The sequence below is a fragment of the Macaca fascicularis genome, chromosome 13 (genome assembly GCF_037993035.2).
Source record: "Macaca fascicularis isolate 582-1 chromosome 13, T2T-MFA8v1.1".
NCBI classification, from domain to species: Eukaryota; Metazoa; Chordata; class Mammalia; order Primates; family Cercopithecidae; genus Macaca; species Macaca fascicularis.
Window position 1 is genome coordinate 16122452 of NC_088387.1, and position 27519 is coordinate 16149970.

Below are 27519 nucleotides of genomic sequence, written 5' to 3' on the forward strand. Positions count from 1 at the left end.
CTACTGACAAGGCCTCAGTGCTGCTCACAGAGGACAGAGATTCACGGAGGCGGCAGTGACTGCATCACCAGCACCCCGCAATATCCCAGTGCTGCCTCCTACAGGACACAAGGGGTCTGTCTAAGTGGGTAATTGCCATAATTTTATATATTATTGCTAGATGTATAGAATACCGCTTTTTGAGAAGAGGTAAGGAATGGAACAAAGAGCTTCCTACTTAGCCCTGTGAACTGCTTTCAAAAACCATAGCTTCATTCCATGACAGAGAATGGTGAGCTCTGTGGGGAGAGAGGAAGGCTGAGCACAGGAGCCTGCAGAACAAGAGGAGCAACTGAGACCCCCGGGAGATGCTGCCAGCCTGGCTGTAGCTGGGTGGTGTTACATGAGCACCAGCTTACAGAAGTTGACCTCCTGACCTTATATCATTTCCACAACTTTTTTCATTGCACTGATGGCAAAGTCTAAGTTGCGGTAGCTGAAATAATCCCTTGCCTTTCTGTGTACATTTCACAAAATTAAAAGTTAATGAAAGAGAGGAAACCTTTTTAAATTCAGCAAAATATATATGTGTGTGTATGTGTATATGTGTATATGTATATATGTGTGTATATATGTGTGTATACATATATTTTTTTAGTTCCTCTGCTTCATCCTGGTCAGTATTTTCAAATGCTGTTTAATGCAGTAAAATCTACACAAAACATGTTCTGTGTCACAAAGAAAATAACTGGCAGTGAAAGATAATGTACATTTGAATTTGAAGGGGTTCATTGTTTTCACTTGAATCAAGTAAAATGTTTTTTATTCTGTTCTTCTATTCTGAAATTCTCATGGTTCTCTTTTACCTTACTGAGGCAAGTAAACCCCACATTAAGCTTAGTCGCGAAATAAAAACTCCCACGGACTTCCCTCCCGGTGTAGCTGAAGGTCAGTGTCCGGGGAGATAGCCTTGACTGAGTCAGAACTAAAATAAGGGTGTGATTTAGAGCCAGAGACTCTGGTGCTGCAGCCACTACAGCCATGTCAAGAGCTCCTGACACACTGGAGGCTGTCACTGGTGATGTGGGCGTTCTCCTAAGTCAGCATTCCTAGCTAAAAATACTGCCATTCTGTATTGGAAATATGGCTTCCTCTAATTTGTCTGTTTTGACCAGAACACAATGTTATCTTTTAAAAAAGATGTTTAGGTGTGAGAATGTATGTTAATGGATCACAATATGAATAACAATAAAAGAATAAAAAGATATGTGATTTGAAATATGAAGGAACTAGTACAGAGACATTTTCTAGTAAAAGTTTCTAAACAAAAATCACCTAACCTATGAGAGAAAATGTGAAGGTTTTTTTTTTTTTTTTTTAGACAGTAGCTATGTCTCCCAGGCTGGAGTGCAGTGGCGTGATCACAGCTCACAGGCTCAAGCAATCCTCCCACCTCAGCATCCTTAGTAGCGCCTACAGGTGCATGCCAACATGCCCGGCTAATTTTTGTATTTTTTGTAGAGATGGGGTGTCACCATGTTGCCCAGGCTGGTCTCCAGCTCCTGAGCTCAGGTGATCCTCCTGCCTCAGCTTCCCAAAGTGCTGGGATTACAGGCATGAGGTGCCATGCCCAGCCCAAGAATGTTTTTAAACTGACCAAACACTGCTTATTTGAGGGACCATGGAAGAAAAATAATTGTGAGATGGCTTGTAGATTTCAAACTATAGTGATTCTGGTTAATTGAGCTGTCTTTCTTGAGGAGAGAAAGTTACGCCGAAGGCCACAAGATAGACTGAGCTGTCTGGGTGTCTGGGGAGAGACACAGCTCACCAGGGCTTGTCCTCTTTAGACGCCCTCTGCGGGCAGTCTAGGGACTTCTTTCAAGATGTCCAGTTTGATTAATTACATGATGACAGTGTACTTGGTGCCATGAGGGGTATAAAGATTCAACAGAGGCTGGGCGTGGTGGCTCATGCCTGTAATCCCAGCACTTTGGGAAGCTGGAGCGGGCGGATCACCTGAGGTCAGGAGTTCGAGACCAGCGTGGCCAACATGGTGAAACCCTGTCTCTGCTACTAAAAATAAAAAATTAGCCTGGTGTGGTTGCATATGCCTATAATTCCAGCTACTCGGGAGGCTGAGGCACAAGAATCACTTGAACCCAGGAGATACAGGTTGCAGTGAGTGAAAATTGCACCACTGCACTCCAGTCTGGCGACAGAGTGAGACTCTGTCTCAAAACAAAACAAAACACAGCCTGGGCACGGTGGCTCATGCCTGTAATCCCAGCACTTTGGGAGGCTGAGGCGGGCAGATCATGAGGGCAGGAGATGGAGACCATCCTGGCTAACACAGTGAAATCCTGTCTCTACTAAAAATACAAAAATTAGCCAGACGTGGTGGCGGGCGCCTGTAGTCCCAGCTACTCAGGAGACTGAGGCAGGAGAATGGCATGAACCCAGGAGGCAGAGTTTGCAGTGAGCCGAGATTGCGCCACTGCACTCCAGCCTGGGCGACAGTGCGAGACTCCGTCTCAAAACAAACAAAAAAAAAGAAATGTCTACTTAAGGGCCTCCTGGTGTTCTTGAGGAGATGAGGAGCACCTTTGCAATACAAAACACAACATTATATCCAATGAAAATCTTACCCACTCACTGCATGGGACACACAGTGGCTGCTGTGGCTGCTGAACAGAAGATTGATAAGGCCTGGAATGTCAAGAAAGCTTCCTGGAGAAGATCTTGAGCAGGTACTTGAGGACTGGGCAGGTTTCTGATGAGCAGAAAGTTCAGGAGAAAAAGGGGACAGTGGCATTCATCCAGAAAATTATGTGTCCTTTATATGTTTCACCCAGTGCTAGAAATGTTGATCATCACATTTAAAGATAATTCTAAAGTCACCTTGCAACAACCCTGTATTTATATTTAAGATCATATATCCTATATGTGTACATGTTTTTGTTTTGTTTTGAGACGAAGTCTCGCTCTGTTGCCCAGGCTGGAGTACAGTTGAGCCATCTCGGCTCATTGCAACCTCCACCTCCTGGGTTCAAGTGATTCTCCTGCCTTAGCCTCCTGAGTAGCTGGGAATACAGGCACCTGCCATCATGCCCGGCTAATTTTTGTATTTTTAGTAGAGACAGAGTTTCACCATGTTGGTCAGGCTGATCTTGAACTCCTTACCTTGTGATCCACCCACTTCGGCCTCCCAAAGTGCTGGGATTACAGGCGTGAGCCACCATGCCCAGCCGTGTACATGTATTTTAAAAAGAATAGAGTTCAAAATGTTAAAGTTTGTTTCTAGTTGGCAGGAATATGAGTGATTCTTCTCTGCCTTTCATACATTTTCTGTAATAAGCTATATTGCTGTTGGGCTGACAAAAGTTGACAAATACAACTTGCCAAACCAAAACAGTACAATCCAGTGATCCCATCCCAAAGCACTTACACATCCAAGCTCACGGGCTTACAGAAACAGGCTTGCCATTGTACAGTCATTTGTTAGTGTTCTGCTTTTAATGATTACACCTTTTTGCTGCCCATTCTGTTTTCCCATCCAGTCTCGTGTCTTTCCATGATGGGTTTCCTGTGTGATGGAAGTGTCTCCATTATCATAGGGACAGGATGGCTTGTTGCAGGGAGCAAGAGCGTCACAAGAGTGTCTGAGGCACTCAGGGAATATCACGGGAAAGGAGAGAGTGCTGGGAGGAGCTTGATTTCAGTCTTTCTCCTTTCCCTTCCCCAGGCTCCATGTCCTTTACAGAGTCCTTTGTGGGCAGGTATTTGTTGCTTGGTTCATGTTAGAAACTTTTTTAGAGATCATCCAGGGAGAGGCGCTTCTTAAGCAACAGGCCACCACATAGGCCGTCAAGACTTTAAAAACTGGTTAGGATTGAGTAACTGAACTATTTATTTGCAGTACTTTCTGCCTGTTGTGGGCAGTGTCTCTGAGGCAACACAGCACTTTCAGACCTGCCTTGTATTGCAGAACCCCATGGGCGTTGAGGTTGAATGTGGGGCCATTCCTGCCTTCTCTGGGCTGTCCCTCGACACACCTCTGCCTGGGGCTTCTGAGTGGCCACTCTGTTTTGCCTCTCTTTTGTGGGCTTTGGGAATAAAACTAGGATACTTTTCCCTCAGATACTGGAGGAGGAATTTTTTATTGATACATAATAATTGTACATATTTATGGGGTGCATGTGTTATTTTGATGCATGCATGTAATGCATAAGGATCAAATCGGGGTAACCAGCATATCCATCACTTCAAACATTTATCATTTCCTTGGGTTTAGAACTTTCACATTCCTCTTCTAGCTTTTTGGACATATGCAATAAATTATTGTTAACATTAGTCACTCTACAGTGCTGAGGAACCCGAGAACTATTCCTGTTATTTGGCTGTAATGTTGAGTCCCTTAAGCAACCTCTCCCTGTCTCCCCTCCCAGCCACCCTTCCCACCCTCTAATAACCAACTCTGTGCTCTACTTCTATGAGTTCAGTTTTATGTTTGCTTTCACATATGAGTGAGAACATCTGGCATTTGTCGTTCAGTGCCTGACTTATCTCACTTAACATAATGTACCCCAGTCTCATCATGATGCCACAACTGACAGGATCTAATTCTTTCTCTTTTTTTGTGGCTGATGATATTCCATCTGAAACACTGTATTTTAGCTGATTTTAAGACTTAAATAGGTGCCTGCTAGTTTCCTTCCAGAAATATTTCAACCTGATAATCGAATGGCATTTCACTCATTTTCCTTTTAAGGGAAATAAATGCAGTTAAGATATCATAAAGTTTGGGATGCTAGAAACCTATCTGCAACACCAAAGAGAGTCTCCTAACTCTTAGATTAAGTTTCATTTCAGAGGGAGTTTCTTGCAAACTGTCAGATGCAAATAGCCTTCTCACAATTACAACCTCATTGTAATTTCTGGACTTTGATTCCAGTGTTTGGGATGGTTTGGGCCCCTGGGATGGGGTTGATGGTGCATAGGGAGAGAATTTGTTTCGTTCATTTCATCTTTGTTAGGTGATAATCTTTTAGTGACTCTTCAGTTATTTTTAACATACGTAACAAAGCCACAGTAGCTCTGCCTTTGATAATAATCCCAATAAGCAATGCTAATACAAACACATAAAAAACGTGCTATTTTCTTTATTTTAAGCTAGCTTGAGGAAATGTACATTATTTCTTTATCACTCTCTTGCTTCTGTGGTAATGAATAATTTCTTTTTGCCTGTTCAATCAAGAATTAGGGGAAAAAAAACTGACAAGGCCAAATGGCATATTAATTACAAATTCAAATCTTTTTGTGGCCAAACTTTGTCTATTTTCTCACTCTCTGTTGAAATAAAACACAGTGCATTTGTTCTGGAAGCTACGAAATGGGAAGGAACTTCCCAGTTTCATTATCTTTACTTGCGTGTCATGATTGTTTTGTTTTTCATAGTCTGGGGAAAATTAGATTATATTTTTCCATTTGAGCAGGATAGAGGATGATAGTGGAAACAGTTCATTTTGGCATATGGTAATTTAACCAGGCCACCCCAACAATTCAGATGCCCCATTATGACCTGGAAGCCTTTGAATGCAGTTGGAGAAGCTTCATCTAGTAGTTGTTATTGCCAAGTGCTCTGTTTAGTCATCAGTTATACAAATCTCTTTGTGGAATAGAGTGAAGCATTTACTAAGCACTCCTCTTTTTCTGTATTGGAGTCCTGTATTTTAGAGACAATTGGTTAAAATGTCCAGTTTGGCTTTTAAATCCTACAGATGAAATATTTGGTAATGATGTACATAATTCCATCGTTACTTCTTAAGAGGAGTAATTTTAAGCTGCTAGTGGTTTTTTAAAAGCTGCTTTTTAAAAAATGTTGGCTGCTATTTTCATGAGTTTATCCAGGCTTTAATTATTTAAGCTGCTAGAAATAGCTGTAATTTTTTGTATGATATCTCTAAGTAGCTTATTTGTTTTTGGCCATGCCTTATGTCAGAGGTGGAGTTAGTTTTGACTAAAACCATAAAGTTAGCAGACAGTTGGAATCTAAAGCTCTACAACCTTCTTTACAGGACACTACTGTGTGCCAACTTTGCATCACTGTGCAGTGAGTGGGGGCCCTTAACCAAGCTATTGGACCCATGCAGCTGGGGTCCCAGATTTGCCACAGTAGGTCAGTCATTCCGTAAGTGAAACACGCAGTAGATGATCAAAAAATGACAAATTCATCAACTGTTTTCATAAAGTAGAAATCGCTCTGCTGTGAGTGGATTTAAGGAACATTTGGGGTTCAGACCTGTCCTGTGGGATCTCCCAAAGACCCAACTTAGCCATGAGGGTTGATTAGAGTATAGAACCTCTTAAGAAACGCCCTGGATTTGCTGGCAAGATGGCAAATAGGAACAGCTCCGTTCTGTAGCTCCCGGCGAGATTGGCACAGAAAGCGGGTGATTTCTGCATTTCCAACTAAGGTACCCAGTTCATCTCATTGGGACTGGTTGGACAGTGGGTACAGCCCAAGGAGGGTGAGCCGAAGCAGGGTGGGGCGTTGCCTCACCCGGGAAGCGCAAGGGATCGAGGAACTCCCTCTTCTAGCCAAGGGAAGCCATTAGGGACTGTACCGTGCACCCTGGCCCAGATACTGCACTTTTCCCACGGTCTTCGCAACCCACAGACCAGGAGATTCCCTCCTACGTCTACACCACTAGGGCCCTGGGTTTCCAGCACAGAACTGGGCGACCTTTAGGGCAGACACTGAGCTAACTGCAGTTTTGTTTTTTTTTTTTTTCATACCCCAGTGGTGGCATTTGAGTTTTTTTTCATACCCCAGCGGCGCCTGGAATGCCAACGAGACAGAATCATTCACAGCCCTGGAAAGTGGGCTGAAGCCAGGGAGCCAAGAGATCTGGCTTGGTGGGTCCCACCCCAAGAGCCCAGCAAGCTAACATCCACTGGCTTGAAATTCTTGTGCCAGCACAGCAGACTGAGCTCGACCTGGGATGCTCAAGCTTGGTTGGGGGAGGGGCGCCCACCATTGCTGAGGCTTGAGTAGGTGGTTTTACCCTCACAATGTAAACAAAACCGCTGGGAAGTTCAAACTTGGCAGAGCCCACCGCAGCTCAGCAAGGCCGCTACCAGCAGAGATTCCCTCCTCTTTGGACAGGGCATCTCTGAAAAAAAGGCAGCAGCCCCAGTCAGGGACTTATAGATAAAACCCCCACCTCCCTGGGACAGAGCACCTGGGGGAAGGGGTGGTTGTGGGCACAGCTTCAGCTGTCCCTACCTGGCAGCTCTGAAGAGAACAGCAGATCTCCCAGCACAGCATTGGAGCTCTGATAAGGGACAGCCTGCCTCCTCAAGTGGGTCCCTGATCCCCATGTATCCTAACTGGGAGACACCTCCTAGTAGGGGCCGACAGATACCTCACGCAGGAGAGCTCTGGCTGGCATCTGGTGGGTGCCCCTCTGGAATGAAGCATCCGGAGGAAGGAACAGACAGCAATCTTTGCTGTTCCTGCAGCCTCCACCGGTGATACCCAGGCAAACAGGGTCTGGAGCGGACCTCCAGCAAACTCCAGCAGACCTGCAGCAGAGATGGGGGTCTGACTGTTAGAAGGAATACTAACAAACAGAAAGGGGATAGCGTCAACATCAACAAAAATGACATCCACTCAGAGACCCCATCTGAAGGTCACCAACTTCAAAGACCAAAGGTACATAAATCCACAAAGATGGGGAAAAACCAGCACAAAAAGGCTGAAAATTCCAAAAACCAGAACATCTCTTCTCCTCCAAAGGATCACAACTCCTCACCAGCAAGGGAACAAAACTGGAAGGAGAATGAGTTTGATGAATGACAGAAGTAGGCTTCGGAAGGTGGGTAATAACAAACTCCTGCGAGATAAAGGAACATGTGCTAACCCAATGCAAGGACGCTAAGAACGCTGAAAAAAGGTTAGATGAATTGCTAACTAGAATAACCAGTTAGAGAAGAACATAAATGATCTGATGGAGCTGAAAAACACAGCACAAGAACTTCATGAAGCATACACAAGTATCAATAGCCGAATCGATCAAGCAGAAGAAAGGATATCAGAGATTGAAGATCAACTCAATGAAATAAAGCGTGAAGACAAGATCAGAGGGAAAAAAGTGAAAAGAAACAAACAAAGCCTCCAAGAAATATAGGACTATGTGAAAAGACCAAATCTATGTTTGATTGGTATACCTGAAAGTGACAGGGAGAATGGAACCAAGTTGGAAAACACTCTTCAGGATATTATCTTGGAGAACTTCTCCAACCTAGCAAGGCAGGCCAACATTCAAATTAAGTAAATAGAACACCTGAAAGATACTCCTCGAGAAGAGCAGCGCCAAGACCCATAATCATCAGATCACCAAGGTTGAAATGAAGGAAAAAATGTTAAGGGCAGCCAGAGAGAAAGGTCGGGTTACCCATAAAGGGAAGCCCATCAGACTAACAGTGGATCTTGGCAGAAACCCTACAAGCCAGAAGAGAATGGGGGCCAATATTCAGCATTCTTAAATGCTGAATATTCAATCCAGAATTTCATATACAGCCAAACAAAACTTCATAAGCAAAGGAGAAATAAAATCCTTTACAGACAAGGAAACACTGAGAGAGTTTGTTACCACCAGGCCTGCCTTACAAGAGCTCCTGAAGGAAGCACTAAACATGGAAAGGAACAACCAGTACCAGCCACTGCAAAAGCATACCAAATTGTAAAGACCATCAACGCTATGAAGAAACTGCGTCAACTAACGGCAAAATAACCAACTAGCATCATAATGATAGTATCAAATTCACACATAACAATATTAACCTTAAATGTAAACGGGCTAAATGCCCCAATTAAAAGACACAGAATGGCAAATTGGATGAAGAGTCAAGACCCATCAGTGTGCTGTATTCAGGAGACCCATCTCAAATGAAAAGACACACATAGGCTCAAAATAAAGGGGTGGAGGAATATTTACCAAGCAAATAGCAGAAAAAACCAGGAGCTGCAATCCTAGTGTCTGATAAACCAGAGTTTAAACCACAAAGATCAAAAGAGGCAAAGAAGGGCATTACGTAATGGTAGAGAGATCAATGCAATGAGAAGGGCTAACTATTCTAAATATATATGCACTCAATACAGGACTACCCAGATTTGTAACGCAAGTTCTTAGAGATCTACAAAGAGACTTAGACTCCCACACAATAATAGTGGGAGACTTTGACACCTCACTGTCAATATTAGACAGATCAATGAGACAGAAAATTAACCAGGACTTGAACTCAGCTGTGGAGCAAGCAGACCTAATAGACATCTACAGAACTCTCCACCATAAATCAACAGAATATACATTCTTCTCAGCACCACATAGCACTTATTCTAAAATTGACCACATAATTGGAAGTAAAACACTCCTCAGCAAATGCAAAAGAACGGAAATCGTAACAGTCTCTCAGACCACAGTGCAATGAAAGTAGAACTCAGTACTAAGAAACTCACTCAAAACCACACAACTGCGTTGAAACTGAACAACCTGCTCCTGAATGACTACTGGGTAGGTAACAAAATGAAGGCGGAAATAAAGATGTTATTAGAAGCCAGTGAGAGCAAAGACACAATGTACCAGAATCTCTGGGACACATTTAAAGCAGTGTGTAGAGGGAAATTTATAGCACTAAATGCTCACAAGAGAAAGCAGGAAAGATCTAAAATCGACACCTGAACATCACAATTAAAAGAATTAGAGAGGCAAGAGCAAACAAATTCAAAAGCTAGCAGAAGACAAGAAATAACTAAGAGCAGAACTGAAGGAGATAGAGACACGAAAAACCCTTTAAAAAATCAGTGAATCCAGGAGCTGGTTTTTTGAAAAGATCAACAAAATAGACCACTAGTGAGCCTAATAAAGAAGAAAAGAGAGAAGAATCAAATAGATGCAATGAAAAATGATAAAGGGGGTATCACCACTGATTCCACAGAAATACAGACTACCATCAGAGCCATCAGAGAATACTATAAACATCTCTACACAAATAAACCAGAAGATCTAGAAGAAATGGATAAATCGCTGGACACGTACACACTCCCAAGACTAAACCAAGAAGAAGTCAAATCCCTGAATAGACCAATAACAAGTTCTGAAATTGAGGCAGCAATTAATAGCCTACCAACCAAAAAAAGTCCAGGACCAAACAGATCCACAGCCGAATTCTACCAGAGGTACAAAGAGGAGCTGGTACCATTCCTTCTGAAACTATTCCAAACAATAGAAAAAGAGGGACTCCTCCCTAACTCATTTTATGAGGCCAGCATCATCCTGATACCAAAATCTGGCAGAGACACAACAACAAAAAAAATTTCAGACCAATATCCCTGATGAACATCAGTGTGAAAATCCTCAATAAATACTAGCAAACTGAATCCAGCAGATATCAAGAAGCTTATCCACCTCGGTAAAGTCAGCTTCATCCCTGGGATACAAGGCTCATTCGACATACGCAAATCAATAAACGTAATCCATCACATAAACAGAACCAATGATAAATACCACATGATTATCTCAATAGATGCACAAAAGGCCTTCGACAAAATTCAGCAGTGCTCCATGCTAAAAACTCTCAATAAACTAGGCATTGATGGAGTGTATCTCAAAATAATAAGAGCTATTTATGACAAACCCACAGCCAATAGCATACTGAATGGGCAAAAACTGGAAGCATTACCTTTAAAAACCAGCACAAGACAAGGATGCCCTCTCTCACCACTCCTATTCAACATAGTATTGGAAGTTCTGGCCAGGGCAGTCAGGCAAGAGAAAGAAATAAAGGGTATTCAGTTAGGAAAAGAGCAAGTCAAATTGTCTCTGTTTGCAGATGACATGATTGTATATTTAGAAAACCCCATTGTGTCAGCCCAGAAACTCCTTAAGCTGATAAGCAACTTCAGTAAAGTCTCGAGATACAAAATTAACGTGCAAGAATCACAAGCATTCCTATACACCAATAACAGACAAACAGAGAGCCAAATCACGAGTAAACTCCCATTCACAGTTGTTACTAAGAGAATAAAACACCTAGGAATACAACTTACAAGGAATGTGAAGGACCTCTTCAAGGAGAAGTACAAACCACTGCTCAAGGAAATAAGAGAGGACACAAACAAATGGAAAAATATTCCATGCTTATGGATAGGAAGAATCAATATCATGAAAATGGCTATACTGCCCAAAGTAATTTATAGATTAAATGCTGTCCCCATCAAGCTACATTGAGTTTCTTCACAGAATTGGAAAAAACTACTTTGAATTTCACATGGAACCAAAAAAGAGCCCACATAGCCAAGACAATCCTAAGCAAAAAGAACAAAGCTGGAGACAGCATGCTACCTGATTTCAAACTATACTACAAGGCTACAGTAACAAAAACAGCATGGTACTGATACCAAAACAGATATATAGACCAATGGAACAGAACAGAAGCCTCAGAAATAATGCCACACATCTACAACCATCTGATCTTTGACAAACCTGACAAAAGCCATAGGGAAATGTTTCCCTATTTAATAAGTGGTGTTGGGAAAACTGGCTAGCCATATGCAGAAAGCTGAAACTAGATCACCTTATACAAAAGTTAAGACGGTTTAAAGACTTAAAATGTAAGACCTAAAACCATAAAAACCCTAGAAGAAAACCTAGACAGTACCATTCAGGACATAGGCATGGGCAAAGACTTCATGAGTAAAACACCAAAAGCAATGGCAACAAAAGCCAGAATTGACAAATGGGATCTGACTAAACTAAAGAGCTTCTGCCCAGCAGAAGAAACAATCATCAGAGTGAACAGGCAACCTACAGAATGGGAGAAGGTTTTTGCAATGTATTCCTCTGACAAAGGGCTAATATCCAGAATCTAGAAAGAACTGAAACAGATTTACAAAAAAAAAAAAAAAAAAAAAACCATCAAAAAGTGGGCAAAGGATATGAACAGACACTTCTCAAAAGAAGATACTTATGCAGCCAACAAACATGAAAAACAGCTCATCATCACTGATCATTAGAGAAATGGAAATCAAAACCACAATGAGATACCATCTCAGACCAGTTAGAGTGGCGATCATTAAAAAGTCAGCAAACAACAGATGCTGGAGTGGATGTGGAGAAATAGGAACACTTTTGCACTGTTGGTGGGAGTGTATATTAGTTCAACCATTGTGGAAGACAGTGTGGCGATTCCTCAAGGATCTGGAACTAGAAATACCATTTGACCCAGCAATCCCATTACTGGTTATATACCCAAAGTATTATAAATCTTTCTATAAAGACACATGCACGTGTATGTTGATTGCCACACTGTTTACAATAGCAAAGACTTGGAACCAACCCAAATGCCCATCAATGATAGACTGGATAAAGAAAATGTAGCACATATACACCATAGAATATTATGCAGCCATAAAAAAGGATGAGTTCATGCCCTTTGCAGGGACATGGATGACTCTGGAAACCATCATTCTCGGCAAACTATCACAAGAACAGAAAACCAAACACCGCATGTTCTCACTCATAAGTGGGAGTTGATCAATGAGAACACATGGACACAGGGAGGGGAACATCACACACTGGGGCCTGTCAGTGGGTGGGGACTAGGGGAGGGATAGCATTAGGAGAAATACCTAATGTAGATGACAGGTTGATGGGTGCAGCAAACCACCACGGCACATGTATACCCATGTAACAAACCTGTACATTCTGCATATGTACCTACCTCAGAACTTAAAGTATAATAAAATAAATAAATACTTTCAACAGTAAAATAAATAAATACTTTCAACATTTAAAAAAAGAAACACCCTTAGGGTATTGAGGACCTCACACAATCCTAATTCTTCATCAAAAGCCACCTAGCAGACCTGCTATTCAGACGAATCTGACGTTTTTGGTATTTTCAAATAACATCCTCCCACCCTACTTCAATGGCTATTCTGATGCCACTGCCGTGGCAGTAGTAGTTCGAATTAAATTTGTTTGCAGTTCTTAGAGTGGCATTAATAATTCCTGAAAATGATTTCACAGTATCAAAATGCTGAATATAAAAGTTGAGCTATGGTGTTTATTCAGAATTAAACCACTCCCTTGTCCTCTTGGAAAAATAACATATTTCTTTTAGCTTTACTCTCTTGTAGCTAAATAAGAGGAGTGACTACAGGTAATCTTTTTGGGAGAATTGTGTACTGCCTATACTTTCTCTCTCTTTTTTTCTTTTTTTCCTTTTGAGACGGAGTTTTGCTCTCATTGCCCAGGTCTGAGTGCAGTGGTACGATCTTGGCTCACTGCAGCCTTTGCCTCCTGGGTTCAAGCGATTCTCCTGCCTCAGCCTCCTGAGTAGCTGGGATTATAGGTGCCCACCACCACGCCCAGCTAATTTTTTGTATTTTTAGTAGAGATGGGGTTTCATCATGTTGGCCAGGCTCCTGGCCAAGTCTCAAACTCCTGACCTCAGGTGATCCACCCGCCTCGGCCTCCCAAAGTGCAGGGATTACAGGCGTGAGGCACCGCACCCGACCACCACCTCAACTTTCCATGGCCACACTGTTACAGATCCTTATTCAGAGTAGTAGGGACATAAAAACAACCTTGTTCACTCAGCACTGGGCACCAAACTATACACTGTATACTCATAGAAGCAGAGGCTATGACTTTTATTTATTTATTCATTCATTCATTCAGCAGATTGTAGTATCTTCTACTGATGGTGGGCTGGATACTTCTTAGGTACCACACTGGGCCTATTGCATCATGGGCACATAGTAAAAGTTCCATATGTCCAGGAATGATGTAAAGCCAACAGTGGAATAATGCGAGCAACTGTTTTTCGAGAAGAAATAGACTTTACCAGAATGCCAAAATGGGCTGCTAAAGGAAGGGCAGCCCATCAGTGCTGTCACCAGCTCCTGAAACCCCAGGGCTTGTTTACTCCCACCATTGCAGTGGAGGACGTGTCTGAACCTCCTGCTTGGCTTTACCTGCCACATTAGCTCCTTCGTTGTTTCAGTGTAAGTAGCTTGGGTAATGTGCAGAGAATTTCTTTGCCTTGTGTTATTTATGCTGAGAATCAGCTGGTTGGGTGGTCAGTTCCTAGGGAGAAGCTAATGGGAAGGTGATCTATACAATGTGATAGAAGACAATCAAGCTTTCTTGCTGCATCTTTTCTTCCTTCAGAACTTCAGCCTCTCTTCTCCCGCCCGACTCCCATTAGGATACTCCGAAGTGAAAAAAAGGCCAAGAGGAGAGAATGAGATCGAGCAAAATTGTAAACAAAGGAACAGAGCCACAAACCTATTTTACATTCACATAAAATGTTACATTGATTGATTAAACAGTTTAAAAATATCTTCATAGTATATGGTACCTTTGATCATAAAACCAGGTCATATTAAGGTGACCTCTATTGAAGAGTTCTGTTTAGGGTCACTGTGTGCCAACCACCCTCATTAAAATAGTCACAGATGTAGGTAGAGGAAACCAGATAAAAGGAAGATCTCTATCTGCTTCCCCCTAGCAATCCTTACCTAGCATAACTTAAGAACAGCCAGATGGAAGAGATACATGGGGCAAGGTGTAGGGAAGCAGCAGAGCTTCTCTCCTCTGGGAGCGCCACCCTCCCAGCACCTCCATATGTTCAGCAACCCAGAAGTTCCCCAAACTCTATCCTATTGAGTTTTTATGGAGGCTTCATTTCATAGGCATGATTGATTTGATCATTGACAACTGGTGATTATCAAAATCCCCAGCTCCTCTCGTTTCCAAGGGGTTGGGGCTGGAGCCGGAAGTTTCAGCCTTCTTATTGCATGATGGGTTCTCCAGCAACCAGCCCCACACCTGTCACATTAGCCTGCAAAAGACATGTACCACTTCAGAGAGTCAAGAGTTTTCGGAGCCCTGTGCCAGGAAATGGGGGCAGAGACCAATAATAGATTTATTATTAAAAGTCACAATATCACAGGCAGTTTCTTTAAAAACTAAACATTCACTTACCGTACAACTCAGCAGTTTTACTGTTGGGCATTTATCCCAGAGAAATAAAATATATTCAATACAGAAATGTCTATAGTTTTATTCACAGTGCCACAAATTGGAAGGAAAGTACTTAAATGTCCTTCAGCGGGTGAACGGTGAAACAAATTACGCATCCATGTCATGGAATATTACTTGGCAGTAAACAAGAGCAAACTGTGGGCATGTGGAGCAACTTGGTCTCAGGGCATTGTGCTGAATGAAAAGCCTGAAGATGTCACGTGAACGATTCCATTTAGGTAACATTCTTTAAATAGCAGAATCATAGAAATGAAAAACAAAGGAGTGGTTGCCAGAGGTTAGGAGTGTTGCAGTGTGCGGAGGTATGTGATGGTCAGAGATAACATGAAAGAGAACTCTGTGGTGATGGAATAGTCCTGTAAGTTGATAGAGGCTGTTGTTACAGGAAGCCACCCGTGTGATGAAATGACAGAGACCTGCACACACACGTTGCAGCAATGTCAGATTCCTGGTTTTACTCCTGTACTGTAGTCACGTAACATGATAACTGGGGAGACTGTGAGGGAGAATTCTAAGCAGAAGGCTCACGTGGCTTCCTGCCTCCTACCATGCCACCTCCACCGGATGCATTAAACTTACAGTCTGAGTCAGCCTGCCTCTGTCCTCATCCCTCTGTCTGTCTGTCTCTTTTCCTCCCTCCCTCCCTGCCTCCTCACTGTTTCACATGGTCATTATAAAAGAGAAACCTAAAAAATTAGGAAATGTAGATAAATTGAAAGGAAAAATTTTAAACCATGAGGTGGTTTCTTTCTTATTTAAATATGGTGAGTCCCTTGGGCCTGGGCAGGATCTGTAGCCCGCAGCCTTTGAGTTCTGGACCCATTCTGTGAGATTTTTAGGGTTCAAAGTAGAAAGATTTGGTCCCACTTTCTGCTTCCAGTCCTGTCTGGTACCCGCTGCCTAATCTTTTCTGGCTAATTGTGCTTCCCAGTAATTATGTTTACCATTTTCTGACATAGGGATTAACAGCATAGGCTCTGGACTCAGAGTGCCTAGGTTTAAGTCTTGACTCCACTACCTCCTTAGTAGTTCTTCAGTCTCTTTGTGCCTCAGTTTCTTCATTTGTAACTACCACCTATCTCAGAAGCCATGGGAAGGATTAAGGGCCGTGGTAGGAAGCACTCACTGACTCTTGGATGTCATTATTTATGGTCATTACTTGGTGTCTCTACTGCATTTTGTTTATCCGCTGCCGGTTCCGTGACTGCCCATCAGTGTGCCTTGTGCCTGTTCTGTAGATTTTATTTCACAGTCTCTTGGTTTTGGTGGGTGGCACACTGCCCTGAGAGGACGGGGACGTGAGAAGGATTCTGAGCCCTTTAGTTGTCTCTAGTGCTACATCATGATTGTCATCATTGCTGTAAACCAAAAAGTATCTGAGACAAGTCTTAGTCGATTTAGAATGTGTGTTTTGCTAAAGTTAATGACGCACCCATGACACAGCCTCAGGAGGTCCCGACAACATGTGCCCCAGGGTGGTCGAGGTACAGCTTGCTTTTATACACTTTAGGGAGACATGAGACATCAAGCAATGTATGTAAGATGTACATACATATATGTTCGGTCCAGTAAGGCGGAGCAATTCGAAGTGGGTGGGGGGTTTCCAAGTCAAGTAGGTAAGAGACAAAAAGTTGCATTCTTTTGAGTTCTTTATCAGCCTTCTAATGAATACACAATTGTGTGTGACTCAGTGAACCTACATTTTTACATGAGCAATAGGGTAGAGGAAGCAATCAGATACGTATTTGTCTCAGGTGAGCTTCAGAGGGATGACTTTGAGTTGTGTCTGTCCTTTGTCCATAAGGAATTTTCTTGTGGGCAAATGGTGAGGAAGGGATGTGGGTTGTTATCTTTGTAGCTATCTTATTTAGCAAATAAAATGGGAGGCAGGTTTGCCTGACGTAGTTTCCAGCTTGACTTTTCTCTTGGCTTAGTGATTTAGTTTCCTTTTGCATTGCTAACTCAATCACAGGAGACAGGAGTGTGGACTGATTATAGCAAGAATGCCAGAGTATGTAACAGCTTCCTTAGTCATGGTAGAGATTGAGAAACGTCAGCTCACCTAAGCTTTGAGGTTAGCTGGAGTCCAGTAGAAGAGTTATAACTAAGCACCGGCCCTTGTCTGTTTCCACTGGTGCCCATTCATTGAAGCTGAGATTGGACTGTGACTATGTACCAGTTGCAAAGGTGATAGAAGTCAAACATTGCTGTTAGTTTTAGGGGCTCACGGCCTGCTGGGGAAGGGACCCATCGGGCATAGCTGGCAGTCATGGCCAGGGTTGTGGAAACCCAGGGCCAGGCAGGGTTCAAATGCTCCTCAGAGTGTGCCAGCAGCCTCAGCCTCAGGGAGAGCTTGTCAGGGGGTGTTTTACAAGGTCTCCAAAAGCCTCTTATGCCCTTCAGAGTGAAAAGCACGGCATTGGTGATGAAGTCCTGTGGCAAATATGCAAGGCACATGTGGATATTTCCTTCTCTTGGAGGCTTAGGAGGTAGCCCCTGTCTCCTAGTGCGGTGTTTATAGCATAGTCCACTGGGACTGCTGCTCTGACAGACTGTGTCACTATTTTGTGGAATGTTTTTTGGAACTTCCAGAAAGCCTCAGTAAATCCTGACTGCCATGTAACTGTCCTGTGCTGCTGAGCTCTTAACATGAAGCAGCAGCAGTGACCCTGGCGGGTCGGGCTGACGTGCGTGGGAACGGTGGGAGTGACCCTGGCTGGGAAGCAGGGAGGCCTGGATATTGTTTCTCCTGGCTCTGTGTCCTGCGGCTCTCGTCCCTGTGCTCAGAGCTCGCAAGCACCCACGATGGCCTTCTCAGGCCGAGCGCGCCCCTGCGTTATCCCAGAGAACGAAGAAATCCCACCAGCGGCCCTTAACAGTGTCCCCGAGGCCAATGGGACCGAGGACGAGAGGGCTGTCTCCAAACTGCAGCGCAGGCACAGTGACGTGAAAGTCTACAAGGAGTTCTGTGACTTTTATGCAAAATTGTGAGTGTCTCCTCTCCTGGAGTGCCCTCTTCCAGGTCGGGCGTTCTTGGCTGGCTGTTCAGGAGCCATCCTGAGCTGGCCCATACAATTTTATTGACTGGACTTTGAGTGGGAGTTTTCCAGGGTGGTAGGGCTCTGAGGGGCTCGCAGTACAGCACGTTTAGGGAGACAGGAGGCTCCTTGTCGGTAAGACATGCAGCGACACGCAGATGGGAGGGAGGTGCTGCCCTCACTGAGAGCACCGCGGCCCCGTCTTCAGTAGATTCCTGATCACTTGGTAGCTGCATTTTCATCATGTCGTCCGCAGGGGAGGCTTATCGTTGTCGCTGTCAGGAATTACATTAGAAAAATTCTGCACTCTAAAACAGCCCAAAGATAAGGGGCAGATGGGTTGGAACAGTGAAAAAAACAAATTACAGACTGTTTAAAGATAAATATTTTTGTTATGTGTAACAATCAACAGTTTGAAGTAAGCTAACTGGGTTTCTTAATTGAATGAATAAATACATACATTGTATAAGTAGCAAATCAATACACATATAGAACATACTGTTAACTCGAAAAAGCTAGGCTAATTTATATTATTAAATGGGTTTTAGTAAACACATTTTTTGAGAAAATGCAGAGTAGCCATCAGACCAGCTCAAGATTATTGACCTCATTCAAAGTTGTGAGCTTAGAATTACTGCATATCCCCAATTTGTCAAGTAAGAGTTAATAGGAATTTAACTGACCCGGTTCTCTACTTCCATAATCCGTTCTCTGTGGTACAGATGTCACTTATCTTCACAACTCACCGAGAGCTCTTGGTCAGTTGGACAGTAACTGGGGAATTGTAATAATACAGTCACCAATTTTTTCACTGCTTGAACTCTCAAGATGATTTTTGGATTTATACATTGCTGCATTTTAGGACCAAACAATTTGTTTTGCACACTTGAATAATGGAAAGCAAGATATCAAGTGTGCTGTGTGAGGTTGATTTGTGGAAGTAGATCAGCTTCATCAGTCATGCCTGGCCTGATTTTTACATATAAATATCTATAGATAGGTAGATACTTCCCCACTTATGTATTTCTTGTCATCAACAGTTTTTAGTGAAAATCTTTTTCTTAAAAATTAGCTAATTAATTATAACTAATCCGATAGCTATAACTGTCACTAATGACTTTTTTAAAGTAATTTCTGTCATCTGTATTAAATATAAAATCAACATTTAAAAAAAATAAAAAATAAAAAACAGGCATTGTGCCAGAGGGTCAAAGGCAAAAGAGGAAAGGGAAGCCTGACTGGTTCAGGGGGCAGCAAGGGGATTGTTCTGTTTCCTTTTTTCCTCTGCTTGTTATAAAAAGGAATACTTCTTGCAAAATACATATTATGTTACTTCTAAAACTAGCGCATTTTTCCCGTGTGTGGGAAGTAACTATGTGCTTGTTTTTATGATGTAGCTACCTATTTCCTAATTCTACTTGAGTATTTGAACTTAAGTAGAAACAATCTATATTATAATGAGTTTAAACTGGTCAGTGATAATCAAACATTTTCATCTAAGGGCCTCTTAACACTTAAAAACTATTAAGGTCTCCAAAGAACTTTCATTTATCAGTATTTACTGTATGAGAAATTTAAACTGGGAACAATTTAAAATACTTATTATTTCATTTAAAAAAAAACAATAAGCTTATTACATGTTAATAGCAAATGTTAATATTAATGTTTTCATGAAAAATAACTGTTTTCCAAAATGGAAGAGGTTTAGAGGAAAGGATGGCATTATGTTACATTTTTGTGAATCTTGTTAATATCTGTCTTTTTTTTTTTTTTTTTTTTTTTTTTTCCTTTGAGACGGAGTCTGGCTCTGTCGCCCGGGCTGGAGTGCAGTGGCCTGATCTCAGCTCACTGCAAGCTCCGCCCCCCGGGTTTACGCCATTCTCCTGCCTCAGCCTCCCGAGTAGCTGGGACTACAGGCGCCCGCCGCCTCACCCGGCTAGTTTTTTGTATTTTTTTAGTAGAGACGGGGTTTCACCGTGTTCGCCAGGATGGTCTCGATCTCCTGACCTCGTGATCCGCCCGTCTCGGCCTCCCAAAGTGCTGGGATTACAGGCTTGAGCCACCGCGCCCGGCCGTTAATATCTGTCTTAATAAAAGTTTCTCATATTTGTTTCTGCATTCAACCTATTACGGTATATTGTTTTAGATGAAATATATGAAGAAAATGTGGCCTCCCACAGAGATGTAGTTGGAAAACAGAGGAGCTTTCCACCTCCTGAAAGAGTCATGGTGACCCCGACATTTTGGAAACCACTGATTTAGGTGATAATGAGCCAGGACATTCTAGAATATTCTTTTTGGGCTCTTTTAGAGTCCCATTAAGATTGTTGAGGTTTGGTGAATCTTTTGAGAGGGTTTAGAATTAACCACAGTGCCATATATTTGAGCAGCATCTTCTGGTTTCCAAATGGTTTTAAATACTTTTTCCTTGGAACAATAATGAGAACAGTACTGAGAATGACCAGGCAGGTGTGGAGCTTACCATGTTGCTCCATCCAGGAACACCTGTGGACTTTGGTCAGGAAGAAGGAAGAAGCACAGACCTCTCCAGAGTTTTGTGAAACTGCCACAGTCATCTGGCTTGTGGCAAAGCTGGGCGATGATGAGAATTGTACAGATTTTTTCCCCAGCCCACAGGAACTTTGAAATGACAAAATGGAAATTCATTTTAACATGAGGCTTAGGCCAGGTTTACTGAGCAGTGAAGCTGCTTCCCTTTCTCCCTTCCTTCCTTTTTTTTGTGACATTTAATTCTGCATTCAAACCTGTTAGATAAAGTTGATCTTTGACTGGTCTGAAGTGATGAACATGGTGTGTCTACACGCAGTTATTTATGGCAAGGCTACAAAACGGGCTGACTGTTTTGTGAAACATTTGTGGGAGGAAGGCAGAGGGAAAGTTGTCTTCCAGAGGTGTGGAGGGGAGTGAAGCAAGTAAGTGGGACCACTTTTGCTAAGGAAACAGCAAAATTTGGAAACCAATAGGGGCAAGGCAGTTAGTTACTCTGTCTATAGAATGGAGACTGTCCACCTGTCTGTCTCACTAGTTGGTTGTGAAAATTCAGGAGAAAGTTGGTAATAACTTCATGAAGTACATTGATTAAATATTTGGAAGGTCAGAAGCTGTACCAGCGGACTAGACACACAGGTGTAGAGCTCATGCTGTGAGTAGTTCTGTGAAAATAAACTGGCCAAAAATTGAAGGACCACTTGACCAGTTCCTGCCCTGCATGGGGGACCTTCTCCCTACAAATAGGTCTTCATGTGAAATCCTGATCTAATTGTATGCCTGTCGAAGCCGTGTTGCTTTTCTTTTCTTTTTTTTTTTTCCTTTTTGAAATGGAGTTTTGTTCTTGTTGCCCAGGCTGGAGTGCAGTGGTGAAATCTCGGCTCACTGCAACCTCTGCCTCCCAGGTTCAAGTGATTCTCTTGCCTCAGCCTCCCAAGCAGCTGGGACTACAGGCATGCACCACCACACCTGGCTAATTTTGTATTTTTATTAGAGACGAGGTTTTACCATGTTGGTCACACTGGTCTCGAACTCTTGACCTCAAGTAATCCATCGGCCTCAGCCTCCCAAAGTCCTGGGATTACAGGTGTGAGCCACCTCACCCAGCTGCCATGTTGCTTTTCTTCTTGCAAACTGCACAATGGTTAGAGCCTGAGATTATTTATTGAATGCCTTCTGTGTTTTAAGGTGTAGTGGGGTTACTGATGGGGGGATTTCCCACACCACCAGCCACAACAGTGGTTACTTGACAGCCTGGTATCACTTTCCTAACCATGAAACGTGATGGTATCCCTGTCATGTCCTTTCAAGTGTTTGAAATTCGTGGTGTAATCTGTTTTGATTGAGAGTGTGATTTTATGAGCAGGGAACCTGGATTTCTAGTCCCGTGCCTTCCTTTAACTAATTAGCCTTGTGATGTTGGTCTGATCCTTCCATCTCTGTGAACCTCTTTTGCCATCTGTAAAATGATCTTTATTATGTAAAATTTTGTGGTTTTAAGATACACTTTATAATACTGGTAATCAGGTTCGTCTTACCGATTAGGGAACAGGACCGGGGCATCTTGGCTGGTTTTAAGGTTACTTAAGCAGTTGCTTTCCACAGAATTTAATCAAAGGGGTAACCTGTGTCTAGGTTATATGGTATGGCATTTAGTTGACAAGCATTTTAGATTCTATTCTTAGAAGGGAAAGAAATTGGCCTTGAGATGCTGACTTTTGGATATTTTAATTAAGCTTCTTATAAAGCCGTAAACCAAGTTCCTTGAGAGCAGCTTATAACTTTCATCTCTGTCTCAGGTGCCTAACACATAGTAGGCACGCACTCATAATATATTTAGCAAGAAAAATGCCAAAAATGTTAGAGACAGAATCAAAGTGGGACACCCTTACAGAGCCTCAGATGCTAGGGTAGAGGCTGAGGAGTCCAAGTTCAGAGCACGTAAGGAACAAGCGAAAAACTAAACTTTTTAGATAAAATAGGGTTTTTGTGATCAGATAGAATTCGCTGCTCACGGTTCTTGGTGTGGTTTGGTCTTCAATCTAAGAAGAGGCTGACGGTCTGCAACCTGCTGTTCTTTGTGTGTTACAGCAACATGGCCAATGCCCTGGCCAGCGCCACTTGTGAGCGCTGCAAGGGCGGCTTTGCACCCGCTGAGAAGATCGTAAACAGTAACGGGGAGCTGTACCATGAACAGTGTTTCGTGTGCGCTCAGTGCTTCCAGCAGTTCCCAGAAGGACTCTTCTATGAGGTGAGTTGTGCTAGACAAAAGCAGGGAGGTGCCATTCCCCGCCCTCCCGCTTCCTGCCCTTCTTTTCTGAGGCCTCCTCCTTCATGTTCAGTTTCATGAGGAAAGACTGAATTGAAGTGTCGGATGCATGCCAGGTATTTGATAGCTATGAGGTCAGAGGTGGAATCTGTATGGCCCGTATGGACAGTGGCATGGATGGGACACCCTCACAAACCCTGCATTCATATTGCTCAGTTCGTTGTCCTATTTCAGAACCCAGAGTCCCTTATGACAGAGCCTTTCAGACCTAAGCAGCTCAGCTCCACATACAAAATTCTTTCCGAGTCTTCACCCACACTCAGGCCCCCAACACACCTCACCCATTCCTGTCTCTGTGTCTGTCCCGCTTCTCAGAGGACCACTGGACCCGCTCTAAAGGACAGTGTGTGCTGTACGTCACCCCCTCCACAACTTCCCAGCCTCGAGCCAGGAGCGTCCATGCATTTATTTTCTAAGGAAAAAATAAGTATTTTAGGGAACTAGACTGTCTACATTTATCTACATTTAGCTCTTCTGGGTGTGTATGTTCTTTTCCAAATACTTGTTTTTCTTGGCCGTCAGGTGTTAGCATATGGTCTGCACTTCCTTTGTAGTGTATTTGGTATTCTCAACATTACTGAAACCCCTTTCTCGTTGTTTTGTATTGTTTTGTTTTGTTTGAGACAAAGTCCTATTGTATAGCCCAGGCTAGAGTGTAGTGGTATGATTATAGCTCATTGCAGCCTTGAACTGCTAAGCTCAAGTGATCCTCCAGCCTCTGCCTCCTGAGTAGCTGGGACTACAGGCGTATGCCACCACGCCCGACTAATTTTATTTTTTCTAGAACGGAGTCTATGTTGCCCAGGCTGGTCTTGAACTCCTGGTCTCAGGTGATCCTCGGCCTCCCAAAGTGCTAGGATTACAGGCATGAACCACCATGTCCAGCCTACTGAAACCCCTTTCTCACAGTAAACATGTATTTTGGGGGATAATCTAGGGATGCTGACCCCAGGCTGTAAATGAAGGTGAGAATGAGGTATTTGGTGTGTGTTAGATCAAATAGGTAATTTACTGTTACCACCTTACTTCTTACATATTTGTACATATCTGCACATCTATATATGATAATATATGTATGTAGAATTATTTTATAGCTGGAGGTGGCTGCTCTTTGATTTCTTCCTTTGCCTAGTGGATTTTTATATTTCCCTGTTATATAAACCATGCTTGAGCAAGGAAAGGTAGTTTACAAAGATCATTGGTAAGTCCGTTGTGTGCCTCTCAGGCAGCATTTTCCCATAGAAACAAACATCATGAGATGGGGGTTCCCAGGCCAGCCCACAGAAAAGCTGTTTACCCCATCACGGGTACATGAAATTTAGGGCTAGCAAGTATGTAATAATGTCACTCTGGGAAACAGCTTTAAGGGTTTGGGTTAGGGAATGCTATTTTATTCACTAGTACACATTTTTTTTAAGCTCCTATTGTGTCCCCAAAACACACATTCCCGACAACAAAAACCTTAGCAGTGGAAAGAGGTCTTCATTTTCTCTTTTCTTCTAATTCTTTTTTTTACTTTATTTCTTTAGACCTCCAAACATGCTCTGTGTATTTTCTTGCAGTTTTTCCTGTTCTTCCTGACTCCTTCCCTGGGCAGTGGGAGTCTTTTGGGCAAGGATGATGGGTTTAGGGATGGGCAAATGACAGTTGTGAGGATGGACAGGAGCAGGAGAGGCCAATGTACCACAGCAGAAGAGGGCGGGAGAGGAGCTCCAGAGGTGTGAATGGAGGCATCAGGCATAGAGACCCCTACTGAGGCTATAGGTAGACTGTGATTGGCTGGTGAGGAGAAGGAAAAGGAAATCCCTAGGTGCTAAGGCAGCAAGAAGAGAGGGCGTTTGCTGGTGCTAGTGGTGGTGAGCCATGACTCAATTCAGGTAGAGGGACCTGAGGACCTGCTCTACCTCAGCACCATGGAGGCCTGCCAGGACTGTGGCAAGGAAGGAGATGAGACTCCCAAGGCACATTGAAGGGAATTCTGGAAAGCTGGCTTGGAGAGAGCATTGGTCTTCTCACTATATGAATCCCTTCTTTATCCCTCCCTTTTTTTTTTTTTAATCCTGTGGTCCAGAGAGGTTGAAATGTCTGATAACACAGCTTGTTTGTGACATGAAAGAGATGAGAACCTATCTGGTCTCCTAGTATCCAATACAGTATTCTTTCCCTGACATATTCTTTTTAAATATATTTTTATTGAAATGGGCGATTATGACAAAGGCCTTAGGAGAGCTTGGTCCAGGGGAGCAATAGAGAAGAACTCAGAGAAAAAGACAGGCTCTGTTGTCCCAAACATTTTCCTTATATCCCTGGCCTGCTGTTTCCCATGAGAGCACCCTGGAGCCCCAGCACTCCGTCACCTTCTTTCTCCCATTTTGCCTGTGACTTAGGAATGAACATGATGGTTAAGCTACCTTCATTAAGCAGCATGACCGCTTCCTGAGCTCCTGCTGCCGCATTTAGGCCCTGTCAGCTGTGAGGCCACTGGTGCTGAGTCAGAGGGAAAGGCTCAGAACAGCCTTGAGCAGCGAAGAATAAAGTGTGACTCATCTCGTCCTGCCCACCCCTCACACTGGACTATAAATACCCTCCCTGGGTCTGTGTGCTGTTATTCCAAAAGATGTGTTGAATACCCAGAACTAGGCTATTCATGGGCTGTTGCCCAGTTCAAGCTGTTGGGTCCTGAGGAAGATTACTATTTTGGCTACATTGTTTATCATTAAAACCAGCCCAGGAATGTGTAAACCCGCATGTGGAGAATAAGAAATTTCTTTTTGGTTAAATGATATTAGAGAAAAAACCATCCAAGGCTGCTAACAAATAATCTTTACTTTCAATTATATCAGCAATAAGTTGTTTTCCAGAAAAGGAAGCTTGGAAGCTTACCCGGTTTGCCTTCCATGTGGGACATGACTGATGTGCTTCAGTCTTTGTATAATAACAAATGCATCTTCGCCACTCTGTATCTTGGTTATTGCTTTTGTCTCATTATCAGAACAACTTCCTTCCCTGATTTCCACAGCCTCTATGTGTTCTTTTCTCTAGAAGACTAGCTGTGAAGACTTAGAGGTGGGTTCTGTGCACTGGCTTCCCCTTGAAAATGTGATTTACTTTTATGGTAGAACTTTGTGGTACTTTGAATTAAATAGGACATTCTTCCCTTTGGCCACAGAGGCAAGTATGGAATGAGATCCTTGTTTCCTAACCACTTAACTAGAACATATATCTGAAGAAATGAGCACCAGTATTTCTGTCTCAACTACAGTTTCTCTTTTCTTTTCTTTTTTTTTTTTTTTTTTTTGAGACGGAGTCTTGCTCTGTCGCCCAGGCTGGAGTGCAGTGGCCGGATCTCGGCTCACTGCAAGCTCTCCCTCCCGGGTTTACACCGTTCTCCTGCCTCAGCCTCCCGAGTAGCTGGGACTACAGGCACCTGCCACCTCGCCCGGCTAGTTTTTTGTATTTTTTTTAGTAGAGATGGGGTTTCACCATGTTAGACAGGATGGTCTCGATCTCCTGACCTTGTGATCCGCCCATCTCGGCCTCCAAAGTGCTGGGATTACAGGCTTGAGCCACCACGCCTGGCCTTTTTTTCTTTTTCTTAAGACAGGGTCTCACCCTGTTACCCAGGCTGGAGTGCAGTGGCACCATCATGGCTCACTGCAGCCTTGACTTCTGGGCTCAAGCAATCCTCCCATCTCAGCCTCCCTAGGAGCTGGGACTACAGGCGCACACTACCACAGCCAGATAATTAAAAAAATTTTTTTGCAGAAACAGGGTCTTGCCATGTTGCCCAGGCTGGTCTCGACTTCCTGTACTCAAGTGATTAGATGCCATTTCCCTGGGAAAATACGCTTTCAGCCTAGAGGCCCTAACGCTAACTTTAGTGATTCCTCAATCTAACTTTGTGACATCCAGCGTTATCTCCAGTAAAAGGAATATCTTAATTTTTTCCATAAGAAAATACTTTTGGGAGTGAGGTGGAGCCAACAGTTGCAAGAGTGATTTAAGTCCAGGAAGTGTTGCAGAGTGTGATGGACTGAACCAAGGACCAGGGACCTGGTGTGCAGCTGATTAACCCTGACTTAGTACATTCTCAGGGCTGGGTTCTTTGTTGGTGCTTCACATTTCTCTCTCCTTAGTTTGAATTTCACAAATGTCCTTTTTTCCCATCACAAAATGCATTAACAGGAAAGATCCATATTTTTATTTTTTTTTTTATTTTTTTTGAGATGGAGTTTCACTCTTGTTGCCCAGGCTGGAATGCAAATGCGCAATCTTAGCTCACGACAACCTCCATCTCGCAGGTTCAAGCAATTCTCCTGCCTCAGCCTCCCAAGTAGCTGGGATTACAGGCATGTGCCACCACGCCCGGCTAATTTTGTATTTTTAGTAGAGACGGGGTTTCTCCATGTTGGTCAGGCTGGTCTCAAACTCCCGACCTCAGGTGATCTGCTCGCCTTGTCCTCCCAAAGTGCTGAGTTTACAGGCGTGAGCCACTGCCCCTGGCCAGGAAAGACCCATTTATGATGAGTAAGTTTGTAGCAAGATGTTT

General features: G+C 43.2%; 1 protein-coding gene across 23 annotated transcripts in view; it reads left to right on the forward strand.

The window, feature by feature from the left end:
* LIMS1 (LIM zinc finger domain containing 1) overlaps positions 1 to 27519 on the forward strand; it is a 142613-nt gene that overhangs the window by 92893 nt on the left and 22201 nt on the right. For 19 of the 23 annotated variants that reach the window (XM_065526770.2, XM_074011216.1, XM_074011214.1 and 16 more), the window contains one exon: positions 22733 to 22892. The exons of 2 other annotated variants lie outside the window; for them this stretch is intronic. In XM_065526770.2, the coding sequence (XP_065382842.1) occupies positions 22733 to 22892 (160 nt within the window). Of the gene's footprint in view, positions 1 to 17852; positions 18083 to 22732; positions 22893 to 27519 lie in introns of those variants that run through there. 2 more of the 23 variants (XM_074011212.1, XM_074011213.1) reach the window with 1 other exon arrangement.